The sequence below is a fragment of the Mustela lutreola genome, chromosome 10, assembly GCF_030435805.1.
Source record: "Mustela lutreola isolate mMusLut2 chromosome 10, mMusLut2.pri, whole genome shotgun sequence".
Taxonomy (NCBI): Eukaryota; Metazoa; Chordata; class Mammalia; order Carnivora; family Mustelidae; genus Mustela; species Mustela lutreola.
In genome coordinates this window covers 45,490,182-45,508,673 of record NC_081299.1, presented here as the reverse complement: position 1 = coordinate 45,508,673, position 18,492 = coordinate 45,490,182, and the positions used below count along the sequence as shown (strand labels likewise).

Sequence of the window (18,492 nt, the reverse complement as noted above, 5' to 3'; positions counted from 1 at the left end):
TTTGATAAATTTGATGTAAAAATGAATTAATTATATATCAGATTAGATACAGGAGAAGAAATTAAGGAATAAGAAGATAAATCTAGAGAAATTATTCAAAATATATTCCACAGAGGAAACGATAGGAAAGAATGAAAGAGAGGATAAGGGTCCTCCAGGATAAAAGGAGAAGACTTAAAATAACATCAAATCAGAGTTCTATGAAAGGATCCTAGAAAGAGTGGAAAGGAGGAAAAAATAGATAATGCCTGATAATTTTTTAGAATTGTTGAAAAATATCAATTTGTACATCCAGAAGCCCTTAAGTTCTCAAGCAGCACAAATAAAAGAACTCCACACCTAGTTATATCTTAAAGAAATGGAAGGATATTGAAGAATAAGAAAATATCTTAAAATATCTTAAAAGCAGACAAAGGAAAAGGCCAGTCAACCAGAAAGAAACAAGCAGGCTGATTGCTGAGTTCTCAAAAACAAGAGTGTGTAACTTGAATACAACAGTGCTGTTGAAAGACATTGAATGTCTACCCAGATTTGTATAACTAGTAAAAATGCATGTCAGGAATGGAGGAAAAAATATGATATTTTCAAACAAATAAAAAGAGATTTTAATCACAAAATAAAACCTTCTGATGGAGATTCTAAAGTGTTCAGTTCAGGCAGAAAGAAGATGATCCCAGATGGAGAATTTTGGATACAAGAAAGAATAGCAGAAGTGTCAACCGAATAAAACAACATCAAACTATGGAGAGGGGGAAAAAAATAGAGCGTTAATAGCACATACTTTGGGAAGGTGACTCAAAGCATTCTAAGGTCTTTAATTGTGAGTAACAATAGTAATTTATGCAAGCTTTAGAAGAGTAGCTAGAATATATTCATCAAAAGATACCAGGGTGAAAAGCAAGGCGCAGAGTGGGAGAAGTTACTTGATTTATACATATATTTGACAAAGGATTCCAATATGGAATATATAAATCTTCTATAAACATCACTTTATCCAGAATATATAAAGTAGAAATCAGAAAAAGAAATTGAGAGACATTGGGAAAAGAAGAGATACTTCACTCAAGAAGATACTCAAAAGGCAAATACATAATGGAGGAGCTGTTCACCTTCATTAAGTCTCTGGGAAATGCAAATGAAACCTACAATGTGATATCACTACCCGCCCACCCAAACGGCTAAAATAAAATCCACTAAAAATATCAAGTCTTAGAGAAGTTATGGAAGAACTAGAACTCTCCTACATGGCTGGGACTGTAACTGGGGTAATCACTTTGGAAAACTGTCTGGCAGTATCTATTAAAGCCCAGCATATGCATATCCTATGACTAGCAACCCCATGCCTATTCTTATACCCAATAGAAATGCATACTTCAATTTACCAAGACATATACAAGATGTTCACAGCAGAACTTTTTATAATAACCTCAAACTGGAAACCATCCACATGTCCATCTAAATTAGAAAGGATAAATGTAGCATGTTCACACAATGGAATCGTTACGGGAATGAACAAATTACAGCCATGCGCAACAGCACGGATGAATGTCACATAGTATGGAAGAGAAGTAGGCAACACCAAGAGAACATTCTGAATGATTCTATTAACATGAAGTTCAAAAACGAGCAGAACTGACCTCTGATATTAGGCGGTACCATGGTGGCTCCCGTTGTGGGAAGGAACAAGGACTAGAACAGCATGGAAAGGGCTCGGGGGAACTAGCAGGGTTAGGTTTTTAGATGAATATGTTAGATTTGGGAAAATCCACTGAGCTTGACCTTTAAGATTTGTGCTTTTTCCTGTATGTTACCATTAAAATTTAAAACACACTAGGATATCGAGCTCTTTGCTTGGCAGGGAGCCTGCTTCCCTTCCTCTCTCTCTGCCTGCCTCTCTGCCTACTTGGGTTCTCTGTCAAATAAATAAATAAATAAATAAATAAATAAAATAAAAAATACTAGGATAACTATTAAAAGATAGCACATATTCCTTCCAAACAAACAGAAAACAAGAAAGAGGAAGATGAGGGGGGAAAATAGAACATACAAAAAGTATGTAATGAGATAGCAGGTGTAAAATTTAATATATCAGTAAACGTTATTAACTCAATACACAAAACACTCTAGTTAGAAGATGTACGCATTCAAATCATCCAGTATTAAAAAAATATGGGAGTGCCTTTTATGTGCCTGGCCCTGTTCTAGGTGCTGGGGTTACAACGGTAGACAAAACTGACCAATATACCTATGCTTATGAAGGTTGCATCTGATCAGAGGAGACAGATGGTAAATCTGTAAATAATGAAATACCCAGTCTGTGGAATGGCATGGTAGTAAATGTTATGGGAAAATATAACATGAGGAAAAAGCATCAAGCAAGTGGAGGCAGTAGCAGTTGCAAGTTTAAAGTTGTTCACAGGTGACTCCAAAGATGTCAAGTAGATGAGAGCCAAGTGTGTCTAGGATAAGAATGTTCTGGGGAGAGGGGAGAAGACATGCAAATACCTGAGGCAGGAACCTCCCTGATGTGGGGGCAGAAGAGCAGGAAGGCCGTGCAGCTGGCGCAGGGTATATTAGGAGATGAGGTCAGAGACATGACAAGGGGCGGGCCAAATAGCGTGGGGGCTCCTGTAGACCATTCCAAGAACTCTGGCATTTCCTCTGACAGATTTTTAAGAATGAATGAGAGGTTTTGAGCACAAGAACAGAATGATCCGATTGTATTTAAAGAATCATCCTGGCTGAAGTCATGAAAGAAGAAATGCGGAGGGATAAATCAGGGACCCGTTAGGAGCTCGTTGCGGTAACATGAAAGAGACGATGGGAGCCTGGAGGAACATACCTGGTAGACTTGAGATGCGTTTGGATTCAGGATAGCATTTGGAATTAGAGAAGGGACTCAAAGATATCTCTGTGTTTGGGACCCGAACAACTGAAAGGACGGGTTGCCACTTTTTATTGAGATGGAATTGACTTCAGGAAAAGCAGATTTGCAGAGAGAAACTGTCAGTTTGGTTTGGAGCATAATGTGTTTAGACAACCAAATGGGAGTGGTGTGAAGGCTGATGGAGTATCTAGAATTCGTGAAAGATGTCTAAGTTAGAGATGTAAATTTGGGAATTGTCTGTGTTTTTAAAAAGATGCCATAAACTTTTACATATGCTGCAGCCAAAAGGAAGGATTAAAAAAGAAAAAAAAAAATGTCTTGAACTAGGAATTAAGCACCTGGGTGTTTAGCATCTCTACTTTGTGCTGGAGAAATTTACTGGTGAAATTTACTGGTAACTCCTTAAGGAAAAGGAGCACTTTATGGGATAATAAGGAGGTGACATGCTTGAGATGGTTCAGGGTCTGCCTGCTAACTGACTTCTGATGAGGGGGTAGAACGTTGTTGCTTGGTTCATTTAACTGACACAAGGCAATTTGCTTATTGCTTATTTCTCAGATGTATGTATCCCTTCTTCCCGATTAATAGTTCAAAAATGGTTCTGAGTCAATATTCAAAATATTAACCTATGCCAGTTGATAAAAGTGTGGCAGTTTTATGGTTATGACAAGTTTACAGCTCTGTAAAATAAACCAGCACCTGCAACTAGCTACTTGGGCCAACAATTCCTGTACATTTTTCAACCTGGCACACCATCTTCTGGCTAATTCCCTCACTAAGAAATAAGAAATGTTAACATGTTCAATCAACTCCTCTAAGAAATTTGAAGAAAAAAAATGCCACAAAACTGGATGAGTTCATCTAGATTTAAAGAGAGAGAAGAGGTGCCTCGGTGGTTCTGTCTGTTGAACATCTGACTCTCGGTTTTGACTCAAGTTATGATCTCAGTGTCGTGGGAAAGAGCCCTACATCATTGGACTCTGCCCTCAGTGGGGAATCTGCTTGAGATCCTTTCTCCCTCTTCCTCCTCTGCTCCTCCTCCCATGCATGCGTGTGTGCTCTGTCTCTCTCAAATAAATAAATAAATCTGTAGAAAAAGGTAGAAATTCCAGGGCTGTACCCTGGAGGATCTCACTATCTGAGGTCATAGATTAGAGAAGAGCCATCCAAAAAATTTACTGGTCAGCAGGGTAGGGGTAGGGTGGCTGGGTTATGGACATTGGGAAGGGTATGTCTATGGTGAGTGCTATGAAATGTGTAAGCCTGATGATTCACAGACCTGTACTTCTGGGGCAAGTGATATATTATATGTTAATAAAAATAATTTAAAAAAAATTACTGGTCACTCTTCATAAATACATATTCATCCTTGCCACAGTCCTATAATAGTTGGTGTTATTATTGTCCCAACTTCAGAGAACCATAACTGAGTCTCTGCAAGGTGAAGCGGTGTGCTAAAGAAGTGTACATACCGAGATTATAACCCAGTTTCAGTGTATGAAATCTGCTTTTCCTATTCTCGCCTCCACCGCCATGGCATATGGAAATGCATTTATGGTAGCCGTGGATGAGTTATTCTTCAGGACTGTCTCTGTTTTCTTTACAGGTGGGTATGTGGAGACCTTGGAAGACACTACAGAAATGCCAGATGGGGGGGCCTGTAAGCCTCACTCCAACTCAGAGGAGACATATGATGACATTGAGTACCCTGGGAGAGCGGGGTAAGTGTGGTGAGACTGGAGATGACTGTGGAGAGACTGAAGGTACGACACAACAGGTTAATGGTCTTTGCATTCTTTCTCCTTGCAGACCACAGTCAGACCTTTCTAACTCATTTGCTTCTGATAATGGTAAGTATAAGAAGACATTTGGAACTGTCAATAGGAATTGCTGAGTGCTTCTGCGGCTGATTAGTGTAAGGTGTCTCTTATCTATATGTACTTTCAATAATGCCAGTCGGGCAGGGTGATAATAAGCTGGGTAGGAGAAGTGGTCCAAGGTATGTGTTAACAAATGCACTTAGAATCATGAAGGTGAAGATGCTAATAATGGGGCTCTTGTGGCAATAAATCAACTTCACTATGAAATGTCCTCCTTCCTGACTGCTTCACAGTGCAGGTCTGATGATAGGAATGCTTTTTTTTTTTTTTTAATTTAAATTTTGTTAGCTAATATACCATGCAATATTGATTTCAGCGGTATGATTCAGTGGTTCATCATTTACATCCAATACCCAGTGCTCATCATAATAAATACCCTCCTTAGTCCCCATCACCCTTCTAGCCCATCCCATACCCACTTCCCTTCATCAACCCTCAATTTGTTCTCTATCATGAAGAGTCACTTATGGGTTGTTTCCCTCCCTCCTTTGTTTCTTTTCCCCTTCCCATATGTTCATCTGTTTTCTCTCTTAAATTCCAGGAAAGTTGCTTACTTAACACAGAATCATGGTTTCCCAATACTTTTAAGATCAACTTTTGCATGGTCTAGAGCCTTGAGTGGTTTGCCTCTACTTGCCATTGAGGACTCTTCACACCATACTCAGTCTTCACCCTCGAGATCCATTCTTGCCTTCTTCCTTTTAGCTTCTCTGACTTGCCACGCTCCACCACAGGGTGTTCTCGTGCTTTCCTCCTTCTTCCCTCCCCTGGGCCCCTTTGCCCATGTGACTCTTAATATTTCCTCTAATCCCAGCTCCTTCGTTATTGCCCCAGAGAATACTACCCTTGGTACACAATCTCATCGGTCTCCTAGTACCTAGGCCCTCCCTCTTAGCACTTTACAGTTATAATTTTGCATGTATGCAATTCTTCCATTAATAACTATCTTCCCTCCTGGATTGTCACTTTCTTCATGCTTGCTACTTTTCCTAGCCCTTAGCATAATGCCAGGCACATCTGAGACACACCAAAACTACCTACGGAATGTGAATGGATAAAGAACTAGAAAAGGAGGATAATCAAATGCCACTCTGGTTGCTTTTGTCTTCCTCAGAATGTCAGAATTTTAGGTGGTAAAACCACCTCAGAGATCATGAAATCCCGTACGCCAGTTTAGAAAGGAACTAAGGCATGGAGAAGTTAAGGGACTCTCCTCGGCTCACTATGTGTGAGTCACATTGTAAACTTGAAAATCCTCCATTGCCGGGTAGCCTCAAAGTGTATCTATATGCTTTAAGCTCATGCGTTGGGCTAGGGGACAGGTTATTCAAGATGCCTTCTTTTTCTCCATTATTGCCCCAACCTTCAACACAGCGTGTGATGTTTAATAGACTTTGAATGTTCTATATGAAATATGCAAAGGACGAGGGTAGAAAGATAAAATCTGTTAGTAAACCCACTTTCTTTTACTACAACAGATCAGACTTGGAATCAGGTGGAAGCCAATGTGAATTTTCATTTTGTACATACTGTTATAGAGGTTTAATTATTTCTTACCATATGCTTATTAAAAAAACAAACAAACATGTGCTTGACATCATACCTAGCACCTGGTAGGTATGCAGTAATTTCTTATGAAATATGAATCTGAACTATTGTCATTATAATAAATGAAAATCATTTTTTTTAATTTCAGAAGAAAATAATGAAGAAATGTATGAAGAGGTCTATAAAACAAAGAGCAACTACCCAAAAATAGAGTGAGTTTCTGTCTTTCTCAGCTTTGTAGCTAATGGTAGTTCCCTGTGAGTGTAAGAAAACCAGAGTTCAAGAAACAACCCCCTTCCCTTGACCCTGTCATCCTTAGGGAGGATTTGCATCAAAAGGAAAGATAAGATATTCTAATACTATATGGTGATGAATAAGAGACTTGTGATTGTATACGGTCATATGCTATAATTTTTAATTATATTGCTTCCTCTTTTGAGAAAATGTCCACCTCTCAAAGTATAGGGCTTTCATATTGTGTTAGGACATAAGTGAGAAAGGAGAAGTAAATATCAATAAAACTTGCTTCAGTTCTATCATAGCAGTTCCAGGAAGAAATCAATGGTTATGACTTAACTTGTGTCTTTGCAAGTTATTAAGACTGTCTCTAGGATTTGGGCTTAATTTAATATCCATGTTATCAGGAATACTTGTTCAAATGGGCATTATTCATCAATTTTAGTTAGTGGGGCACTTTGTGGAAATGAGATAGCAATGGTTGAAAGCAAGAAGGATGAGGGTTAAAGGGAAGAGTAGGAATCCATACTGCGTGGGATGCTGTGGGTGTATCATTCCCTCTCCCTACCCCCTAAAAAACCTGAGAGTATATCTGGAAGAATTTTAATCCTTAACTGGGCAGTAAATATACCACCATTGTTGTGACATCATTCAATAAATTAAAGGTCAATGACATAGATTTCAGGAGCTAGGAATTTCAAAACATATTTCCAGTATAGTTTATAAACTATGCTTCCCTAACTCATCTTCCCTAAAAGGAAGACCTTGCTTTGTATCCTCAAAATAGAGACCATTTGGGGTAGATGAAAGTTTGTACTGAAGTATAATCCCCTTCAAAGCTGGCTGGTATGTGTTAATTCATATTGGTATCTAAACAAAGAGGAAGAGCGTGGATGTTCCTGTCTCTTCCTGGAGTGGAGTTGTGTTCTGGGATGAGCCTCTTCCATCTCCAGGACTCTCTGAAATGCCATGTTATTTATATCCTCTGATTCCTCTTAGTTTAGATGGAAAAGAAGCACTGAAAAGACTGCGGAAATTCTTCAAGAAGGAAAAGGATAGATTTAAAATGAAGAAAAACAAGTTGAAAGAAAACGTAAGGTAAAAAGTCTTTCTTACCCCCCCCCCCCACCAGGGGAGGCCTAGCTGTGCTAACCTGGTAGTTTTATATCCTATTCTCAGAAACAGAGCAGAGGATATCTGAACTAAAACCAAAGGCACTAGTTAACACCTGCCTCCTTCTTTCCAATTTGTGAGTGAACCATACTAATAAGACAGGGACCACATCCCTTTAGGAAAAAAAAAAAAATTGATAATAAGTGGTTGTAAACAAGAATAGAAGGAAAGTCTTAAGCAAAGTCTAGACAGTAAATTTTTTCTATCACCTTTGGCTTATATTCCTGGAGCACTAACTATTATTAATTGTATCCTTTTATGCCTTCTTAGCCCTACAAGTTCCAGTGGATTTTGTTGTCTGCACTTGGTATTCTAATTTGCCTCTCTGGAGTGAGGCCGTGTGTATAGAGGGGAGATGAACTTTCCAGCTAAGTGGTTCATGTATCTCAAGGTCTTAGGACCCTCCCAGATCTCCCTATCTAATTACCAACATTTGAGAAGGTTACAGATTTACTAGCAGTAGAGATGGGAAGCCTGAATTCTGGATTCTAGTTTCAGCTCTGCCATTTTTCATTGTGCAGTCGGGGGCAAATCATGATCCAGCCCACATTTCCTCTTGCATACAAGGGAGACTCAGAGGTACTTCTCTAATATGTAGAAATGGATCTGTTTTATGAGGCAGGGGATGATAAAATAATTTCCCCAGTGTCATCAGGTATACTGGCATGGGACTGTTACTCTTCCCTGAAGTTCTTGTCAATTATAAAACCTCAGAGTTACATGATTTTAAGTCCAAATGTCTGCCTGATCTAGATCTACCAAGAGAGCCAAAATAATATGAGGTTCATAAATCATAGTCCTGACCATGAAAATAGAGCTGCAGTGGTCAATAAGAACTATGCACAAAGGCAATCTCTGGGCCTAACAGGTTAGATGCTTCTGACAAAAAATTATGATGTCTGTGGTCCCTTAGAAATTTGATCCAAGTGAGGGGCACCTAGATGGTGTAGTCAGTTAAGTGTCCAGCTCTTGGTATCAGCTTAGGTCATGATCTTGGGGTCATGGGATCAAGGCCCACATTGGGTTCTACACTTGCCATGGAGTCTGCATGCAGTCCCCCAAAGGGATTCTCTCTCCCTCTGCCCCCACCCACTCACACACTCTCTGAAATAAATAAATAAATCTTTAAAAAATTGATCTAGGTGAGAATGCTAATATTTTTAAATGCAAATCTGATTTCCTTTTTCTTAGAAATATTCAGTGAGTCCTTACAACCTTAGGACAAATATCCAGTACCTTCCCATGGCAAGTAAATACTTTACGGCCACTCCCTTCTTACCTGTGCAGTTTTATCTCTCACTCAGATTTCCATGCTCTACCATGCCCTATAAATGCCCCACAGATCTAACTGTACCATCATATTGCGTGCCTCTTGCCTTCCACCAGGACATTCCTTTGGTCTTAAATGCACCTGCCCTCCCCCAACCTCCTTTGATTAGACTTGAAAGTTGTAGTCTTCCCTGAAAATATGGCCAAATAGTGTCCCTTCCAGGACACCTTCCCTGAACCTCCCTACCCAAACCTGGATCTCCTGTTTCTCCTGTGTATCTCTCTAACATCTAGAGCATGTCTTATAACATCTATTAATACTCTGAAAAACCCTTTTTCTTAGAGTCAGAGAGCCTCAGGGTAACAAGAGAAATCCACATTATGTAGTCCAACCCAGTACAAAAGCTTCTCTGGAAACTTCCTAAAAAACCAAGTATCTGTGCCTGCACACCTCTATAAAAGCAAGTTACCACCTGCAGAAAAAGATGTTTCATCTTTAAGAAGGTCTCTTAAGATTTTTTCCCATAAATTTTAGCAAAATCTGCCTCTCGGCCTTAATTGTTTCATTTAATAACATGTAGCTATAACAAGGGAGGACAGAAATTTCATTATCTTCTGCTGAGCCTTTTGATTGAGGGCTCCTCTTTTGAACACCAACTCCTGTTGATTACTTTGCCTTCAGAGGGAAGTTGTAACCATGGGAATGTGACATTTAAAAGGAGTAAGGTTCTTCCAAAACCAAAAACCAAAACCAAAACCAAAACAAAAAAAGAGTAAGGCTCTCCACCCTCTCTTTGTCTCAGACATACACACTGCCTATTAGGATAGTCATTAAATGGCTTGATTTAGGTATAAATAAGTCAAGAATTAAATGCCACCAGACGTAGCTATACTACAAATTTTATATGGGAGTTAGTTGTTAAAGCTGATCTCACTCCCTCTCCTCCAGATGCGCTGACTTCCTTGCTTTTCTTTTAAAGACCAAGCACACCTCTGCCTTAAGGTCTCTGCATTTGCTCTTCCCTTTCCCAGAACACTCTTACTCAGATAACCATGTGGCTACCCCCTACTACTCCCTACTACTCCCCTACTCCCTTCAGGATTCTGCTCAAGTCACCTTACCAGAAAAGCCTTCCCTGACCATCTTCTGAAAAATGGCAAACCAACTTTCAACTGCAGCTCTCCTGCCCCTTATCTTGCTCTACTTTTTTCAACTGTATTTATCTCCTCACATGACCCAATGTAAATTTCCTTGTTTTGTCTGCTTCACCCTACCGGAATCCATGAGGGCAGGGATATTGACTGTCTGGTCCATTGCTAGATCTCCGACATGAAGAACCATGCCTGGGACATGATAGGTACTCAATAAACGGCTATTGAATGAACAAATGACCTAAAGGAAGGAAATATTCTAGATTTTTTGTAGCCTGAATTTCTAGGTTTAAATAGGCGCTACATCCACTCTGGCCCAACTGAATCAGTGTTAAGAAAGTCTCCGTTGATCGAGGAGCCCTTGAGTGGAGAAGCCAAGGATATGTGCTAACTGGGCCTTGAGGACAAGGATGGTGAAGTGCTTCACATGCGTTTTCTGTCCAATCTTCACAATGACCTCATGAGATAGAAACTCTTCTCTGCATTTCACAGATGAAAAATTAAGGCTTTGAAAAGTTATGTGACTTGCACAGGGTAAGTGGGTAAGTGGCAGAGCTGAGAGTTGGATTCAGCTGTCTAACTCCAGAGATCACGTGCTGCTTCTCCTCTATTCTGACAGCACCCAGTCTGGTCATACAGTTACTGACATCAGGACCAGTGAACACCCTCAGCTCCTTGGCCAGGCACATCCACTTGGGTACACCCCACCCAGCTCTAATATTAATATTCACCCCGTGAGACAGAGCTGGTATGCACTTTAGAAATGAAGAAACCAAGGCTTGCACAAAGGTTAGCTGGTTTTTCCTAAAAGTGCTGTTTCTTTGGACAGTCCTGTATTGTGTTCCTATCACAGTGTTGTACTAACTTACTTTAGGTCTCCCTCATTAAACACTAAGCTACTTCAGGGTAGAAACTTGGTCTGATCATTTTGTATACACAACACATGGGCCTGGACCATGGTCATTGTCCCCTTAATACCTGTAAGGCTGAACTTAAATTAATTGCTTAAAATACATGAATTTTTTTCTACCACACCATACTTCCTTTCAGCTCCTTAACTGTGTAACCAGTCTACTTGGGCCAAATGTCCTCTCCCACTTAGCAATCTGCTATCTTCCATTTCTCCCTGGCTTGGAGCTCTGTTCTCAAGATATTCTTTTGGCTTAACCATATACAAAGGCAGGGTCCTGTGTCTGCAGAGGGTAGTTCTCTTTCACCATATTTATCCTACAGGGGATATCCAGCTGCACCTCAAGATATTGTGGGTTGGGTTTTAGACCACTATAGCAAAGCAGATGTTACAATCAACTGAATCAGATTTTTTGATTTCCCAATTCATAGAAAAATTGTATTTACACTATAGTGTGGTCTATTAAGTGAGAACAATGTCTAAAAAAATGTATATTACTTAATTAAAAAGTAATCTAGTGAGTCATAATCACTGATCACAGATCATCATAACAAATATAATAAAAGTGAAAATGTTTGAAATATTGTGAGTATTAACAAAACATAACAGAGACACAAAGTAATAAAATGCTGTTGGAAAAATAGTGCTGATAGATTTGCTTGATGTAGGGTTATCATAACCCTTCCATTTATACAAACCACAGTTGATGTATGAAGTGCGGTACAACCAATTACAATAAAATGAGGCATGACTGTATTTGGTAGGTATCTGGAGAGGTTAGAAAGCAGAAACAGGATCTTGTGGATGGACAAAGGCAGGGCCTGAGGTTGTCTAGTTAGGAAAGGGGAGCAGATAATGGGTGGTCCTTTATGGGATACATAAGCTCATTTTTAAATGGTGGTTTGGAATCGAGGGGAAGGTTAATCAGAACAAAGCTGTAGGGAAGTTTTGCTTCACAACTTTGCCTAGGCACACCTGCATCAAGAAAACTAGTCATCAATAGGTTATTTGAGATGGATCAACTAATCTCTCTGAACCTGGTTTTTTTCTGTAACCCTTTTGTGTCTTTTGTCAATCTACAGTGCATTTTCAATTTCGCTGCCTGATTTAGGTAAGTGACGTTCACTAATTGCTGGTACAAAACTATGCAGCATTACCATATTCAGGGGCAAGGAGAGAGGAGGAGTCATTCTTCCTTCATTCTACATTTAATGAAAAATTGATACATAAAAATCAAAGATGTTTTACACAACCTTATTCCTTACTTTGAGGAAGATGAGTAACGAGTAACGTTTCTTAAATAACTACTGTATACCAGGCCTCTTAAATTCCCAGAAAAATAGGGATAATCTTTTCAGGGAGGCTTAGACCCACATCCATACTTCAGTGATTTGAGATTTGAGATTTGTACCCAAATCTCTCTGATTACAAAGTTTGTGCATTTTACAGTATACCACATATCCTCTTGAAGGAATTGACAGCCAAATCACCCTAATTAAGACATAATAAGCTGGGCAGGATCACATTGCAGTACACATACTAATTGCATCAAGAATGGGTCATTGGAATATTCTTTGCTTCAATATGAAAAACTACTGTTTTTGTAGTGCACAAATTAGCATATTGCCTGATATACAGTATGATCTCAATACATGTTCAGTAAGTTGAATCTGTCAATAAAAGAGGGCTGAGTTGTTTCTCGGTTTTTGTTTTTGAGCTCTAGCCATGATGGTACTTTGAGTTCTCTCTGATTAGACAATTCAAATGTATATTATATTTCAGAAATATGAGTTCGCTGTTCTAAACCAATGAAGGCTATATAAATAAACCTGGTAAAATCACAGGTCTCCCAAAATTCCCTTGGTCCAAATAAAAATCTAAAAAGCCAACTTAAATGGTATTCATTAATGCCCACAATAGCCAAACTATGGAATGAACTTAGATGTCCATCAATAGATGAATGGATAAAGAAGATGTGGTATATATACACAATGGAATACTATGCAGCCATCAAAAGAAATGAAATCTTGCCGTTTGCCACAACATGGATGGAACTAGAGGGTATTATTCTTAGCAAAATAAGTCAATCAGAGAAAGACAATTATCATATGATCTCCCCGATAGGAGGAAGTTGAGAGGCATTGTGGGGGTTGGGGGGTAGGAAAAGAATAAATGAAACAAGATGGGATCAGGAGGGAGACAAACCATAAGGGACTCTTAATCTCACAAAACAAATGAGTGTTGCTGGGGTGGGGGGTAGGGAGAGGATGGTGGGGTTACGGACATTGGGGAGGGTATGTGCTATGGTGAGTGCTGTGAAGTGTGTAAACCTGGCAATTTACAGACCTGTACCCTTGGGGCTAATAATACATAATGTTTTAATTAAAAAAAAGAACAGGTATGCATCGTACTGCCACCTAAATTTATGAATAATCAAATATGTATTATGAATAATTATACAAGAAGTTCTCAGACTCAAGTGGTGAATCACTTAAATAAACATTATGGATTCTGGGGCACTGGGTAGCTTAGTTAAATGTCTGACTCTTGATTTCAGCTCAGATCATGATCTCAGGGTTGTGAGATAGAACCTTGTGTTGGGCTCCACAATTGGCCATGGAACCTGCTTAAGATTCTCTCTCTCTCCCTCAGCCTCTGCACCACCCCCACCTGTTTAAAAAAATTGTGTAATTCTCTGTCGAGCTCCAGGAATGTGAATATCCTAAACTGAAAATGTCTAATTGTGATTATGCACTAAAATTCAATTTTATGCAAGATTATTATAGAAGTGCGGTTGCCTATGGTTTGAAAGAAAAATAATGGAAGAAAAATCTACATGAATATTCTCCTTAAACTGTCTTTTTCCCAGGAATTAGGAAAAGCCCTCTTACTATTCTAGAAGTAGAATATCTTTGTCCAGCTCCAGGATGATGGGAACCTACTCTGAAAATGATCCTTTCAGCAACGCATATTTTCTGAAAATCTGCAGGAAATTAAATTGATATAAATATATGTCTGTGTTTGAGACATTAGGGCATGCTACTGTTTTTTAACCTCTCATTTAAATTTCTTCTCAAATGGAGGTTGTTTTTGTTCTTTGATCCTTCCAGCCTATCTGCATTCTATGATAAGATTTTGATAAAACAGTTGTGGGGATACACCTGGATAACTGGGTTTTGTGGATAATTTGTAAAGTGAGGGATTGTATAAACCACACCTAATGACTGTTTTGGTCCTGTCTTGAACCCAGAACTTAGGTCTCAGGAAGCTATTATCTATGATAATGTGGACATAAGTGAAAAAGAGTCAAGGTAAGTCATTTTACCTCATTGGTCATCCCTACTGATATGCAACATATATTTTCCAATGCTTTGTTAAATATGGTCAGAGGGCCACCTTTTCAGAGACGTAGAGACTGGATGAAAAGTCAGCCCATGATATAATGTAGACAGTTAGTAGTAGTCTGAATCACCTAACATTAGTAGGTGATTCAGAAGTTACTGGCGCTTTTCAATCTGTTTCATATCTTCAAATCTAGAGGCTTGGAACTCATTTCAATGTAACACACCATTATTTAATAGCCTTTTATGTACCAGGCAGCCTGGAGGATAGCAAGCACTGTCTGACAGAACCTCTGGTCTCAAATATGAAATAACTATAACATATCGAGAAACTGTCCTGAAACTCAATAACCTCTCTCTAGCTATTTGTTATCTGTGCTTTCTATCTGAACTAGATGACTAAAAATAAAGGTCTCCTGTGCACATTTTTTATTAATATAGGGTTCTGAATTTTTTGCACTTATAAACACTATTGCTATAAATATTCTTACTAATCTCTTCTATGACTATGTCCAAGAATTTGTCTAGGAGATACTTACGGGAAGGGAAATGCAAATTATGTAGAGAAGGCAAATTTATAAGAAAAAGGCCAACCTGATTTTCCAGGTTGTTATACCAATTTACAACCTTCCTAACCATTTCTAAGGGGAATATTGATCCACCTTCTCACCAATACTTACCACAGAGGAAATTCTTAATTTTCATCAATTTAGTAGGCATAAATTACTTAGTGTTGAGCCCCTTTTAATATGTTTATTCACCTTTCATATCTTTCTTTCTGCAGGCCTATTGACACTTTTTTCCTATTTTCCTATTGAGCTGATGGTCTTCTTATTTATTTGTAGATTTTTTTACTTTCTGAAAAATTATTATTAATACATAATGTATTCTTTACCCCAGGGGTGCAGGTCTGTGAATCATCAGTCTTACACACTTCACAGCACTCACCATATCACATACCCGCCACAGTGTCCATTCCCCAGCCTCCCTCTCCACACCCCTCCCCCCAGCAACCCTCAGTTTGTTTTGTGAGATTAAGAGTCTCTTCTGGTTTGTCTCCCTCCCTATCCCATTTTGTTTCATTTTTTCCTTCCCTACCCCCCACAACACCCCACTCTGCCTCTCAAATTCCACATATCAGGGACATCATATGATAATTGTCTTTCTCCAATTGACTTATTTCGCTCAGCATAATACCCTCTAGTTTCATCCACGTTGTTGCAAATGGCAAGATTTCATTTCTTTTGATGGCTGCATAGTATTCCATTGTATATATATACCACATCTTCTTTATCCATTCATCTGTTGATGGACATCTAGGTTCTTTCCATATTTTGGCTGTTGTGGACATTGCTGCTATAAACATTCATGTGCATGTGCCCCTTCGGATCACTACATTTGTATCTTTAGGGTGAATACCCAGTAGTGCAATTTCTGGGTCATTCGGTAGCTTTTTTTTTAATGTATTTTAGATACCATTCTTTGTCAGTTACATATGTTGCAGACACCTTCTTGTACATTGTAACTTGACTTTGCAGTGTTCTTCCTAGTCTTCTAATGAATAGAAATTCTTAAGTTTAATGTATTTGAATTTATCAATTGAGTGTTGCTTTTAAAATCTTTTAAAGAAATCTTCATCCTAAAATCATATGATATTCTCCTGTATTTTCTTCTAAAACTGCTAAAGTTTTTGCCTTTTATATTTAAACCTTAGACTTATCTAGAATTGATTTTTGTGTTTTTGTATTATAATGAAGTAGCTAGAAATCCAATTAAATTTTATACCATATGGATAAATGCCCTGTGTGATTAATTGACTAGTCCCACCTTTCCCCATGGAGGTACAATGCCGTCTTTGTCATACTAAGTTTCCATATGTCTGAAGGTCTGTGTCCACGCTCCCTGTTCTATTGTCCTTTCCATCTTAATTGTATGGTGCTCTGAAACATATTAAGATATTAGTAAGTACTAAATAATAAATACTAAAGTAATAAGATATAGAAGCATGGATAAGATATTAGTACACTGAGAGAGTAGTTGATATTAGTGCTTTTACATGTTCTAACATGTGATTTATGCCTAGTGTATGGTCAATTTTTATAAACGTTCTTTGAACATTTTAGAAAAACATGACTTCTCTAATTGTTTGGTACAATGATCAACTGATGTTCTTTAAAACATTCTCTTATTAAAAATCTATTTATTTGTGCACTTTAAGATGCTTTACCCATCAGTATTTGAAAGAAATGGGTTGAAATCTTAAATAAACATGGTAGATGGGTCAGTTTCTCCATAAACGTGGCTACTTTGCATGTCACACCTTGGTGGGTAAGGTATTAGATTGAGAAACCTAAACAGCTCTAGATAATGGTCACTAGATATTCCAGACCTCTGCTTTCATTTCCTTTTGTTCATTAGAATGTCTCCTAGAGACTTAGCAAGGGTAGGAAGAAGATGGGGATCTTGAAAAGGACACTGGTACATTTTCTACAACATGGCATCCATGGGACTTGTAGTATATTCTCTTAATTCTCTGAACCTTAGTTTCTTAACCTATGATTTGGTAATAAAAATCCTCATGTAGTGAAAATAAGGGCCATTTGTAGCCCAATGTTCATAGCAGCAATGGCCACAGTTGCCGAACTGTGGAAAGAGCCAAGATGCCCTTCAACAGATGAATAGATTAAGAAGATATGGTCCATATGTACAATGGAATATTAGAAAAAACGAATACCATCAGAAAAAACGAATACCTAACTTTTGTATCAACATGGACGGGACTGGAGGAGATTATGCTGAGTGAAATAAGTCAAGCAGAGAGAGTCAATTATCATACGGTTTCACTTACTTGTGGAGCATAAGGAATAACATGGAGGACATTGGGAAAAGGAGGGGAGAAGTGAGTTGGGGGAAATCAGAAGGGGAGACAAACCATGAGAGACTGTGTACTCTGAGAAACAAACTGAGGGTTTTGGAGGGGAGGGGGATGGGGGTTTGGGTGGGCCTGGTGGTGGGTATTAAGGAGGGCACGTATTTCATGGAGCACTAGGTGTGGTGCATAAACAATGAATCTTGGAACACTGAAAAAAAATTACAGTATTAAAAAAGAATGCCAGCATAAAACTTGACATGTAGGTGCTCAAAAAGTATTATTTCCTTCTATAATACTCTCTCCCCTCTCTGCATCATTTTTTAATGATCTTGTTAAAATTTTTTTTGTTACTGAGAATTCCAAATGGAAAATTGCATAGAATCTTATAATGAACTCATATATACCCAATACTCAGCTTTAAAAATTACTAGTTTGTGACGAACCTTGTTTACACTGTCACCTACCTCCCCATCTCCAGTATTTTTAAATTAACATAAAGTATTATATTAGTTTTAGTATAGGGATTAGTACAATATAGAGATTCAACAATTTTGTATATTACATCATTTTCAAGTACTCTTAATCCCCTTCACCATTTCAACCATTCCCCCCACCAACATTCTGATGGGTGTGAGGTGGCATTTCAGTGTGGTTTTGGTTTGCATTTCCCTAATGATGAAAGATGTTGAGAATCTTTTCATGTGTCAGTATGTCTTCTTAGGAGAACTGTCTGTTCATGTCTTCTGCCCATTTTTTAATTGAATTATTTAGTTTTTTTTGGTGTTGACCTTTGTGAGTTCTTTACGTATTTTGGATACTAACCCTTTATCAGTTATGTCATTTACAAATATTTTATCCCATTCAATAGGCTGCATTTTGGTTTTGTTGTTTCCTTTGCTATGCAGAAGCTTTTAATTTTGATGTAGTCCCAATAGTTTATTTTTGCTTTTATTTCCCTTGCCTTAGGAGACATAACTAGAAAAATGTTGGTAGGGCCAATGTCAGAGAAATTACTACCTGTTCTTTCTTCCAGAGATTTTATGGTTTCAAGTCTCAAATTTATGTCCTTAACTTTATTTTTTCAGTGTTCCAAGATTCATTGTTTATGCACCAGACCCAGTGCTCCATGCAATACGTGCCCTCCTTAATACCCACCACCAGGCTCACCCAACCTCCCACACTCCTCCCCTCCAAAGCTCTCAGTTTGTTTCTCAGAGTACACA

General features: G+C 38.4%; 1 protein-coding gene across 1 annotated transcript in view; it reads left to right on the top strand.

The window, feature by feature from the left end:
* The window catches only part of FYB2 (FYN binding protein 2), a 121,718-nt gene that overhangs the window by 89,150 nt on the left and 14,076 nt on the right, over positions 1-18,492 (top strand). The window contains exons 10-15 of the mRNA XM_059135254.1: positions 4,494-4,608; positions 4,697-4,737; positions 6,464-6,527; positions 7,552-7,650; positions 12,139-12,167; positions 14,307-14,367. Of these exons, the coding sequence (XP_058991237.1) occupies positions 4,494-4,608; positions 4,697-4,737; positions 6,464-6,527; positions 7,552-7,650; positions 12,139-12,167; positions 14,307-14,367 (409 nt within the window). The remainder of the gene's footprint in view (positions 1-4,493; positions 4,609-4,696; positions 4,738-6,463; positions 6,528-7,551; positions 7,651-12,138; positions 12,168-14,306; positions 14,368-18,492) is intronic.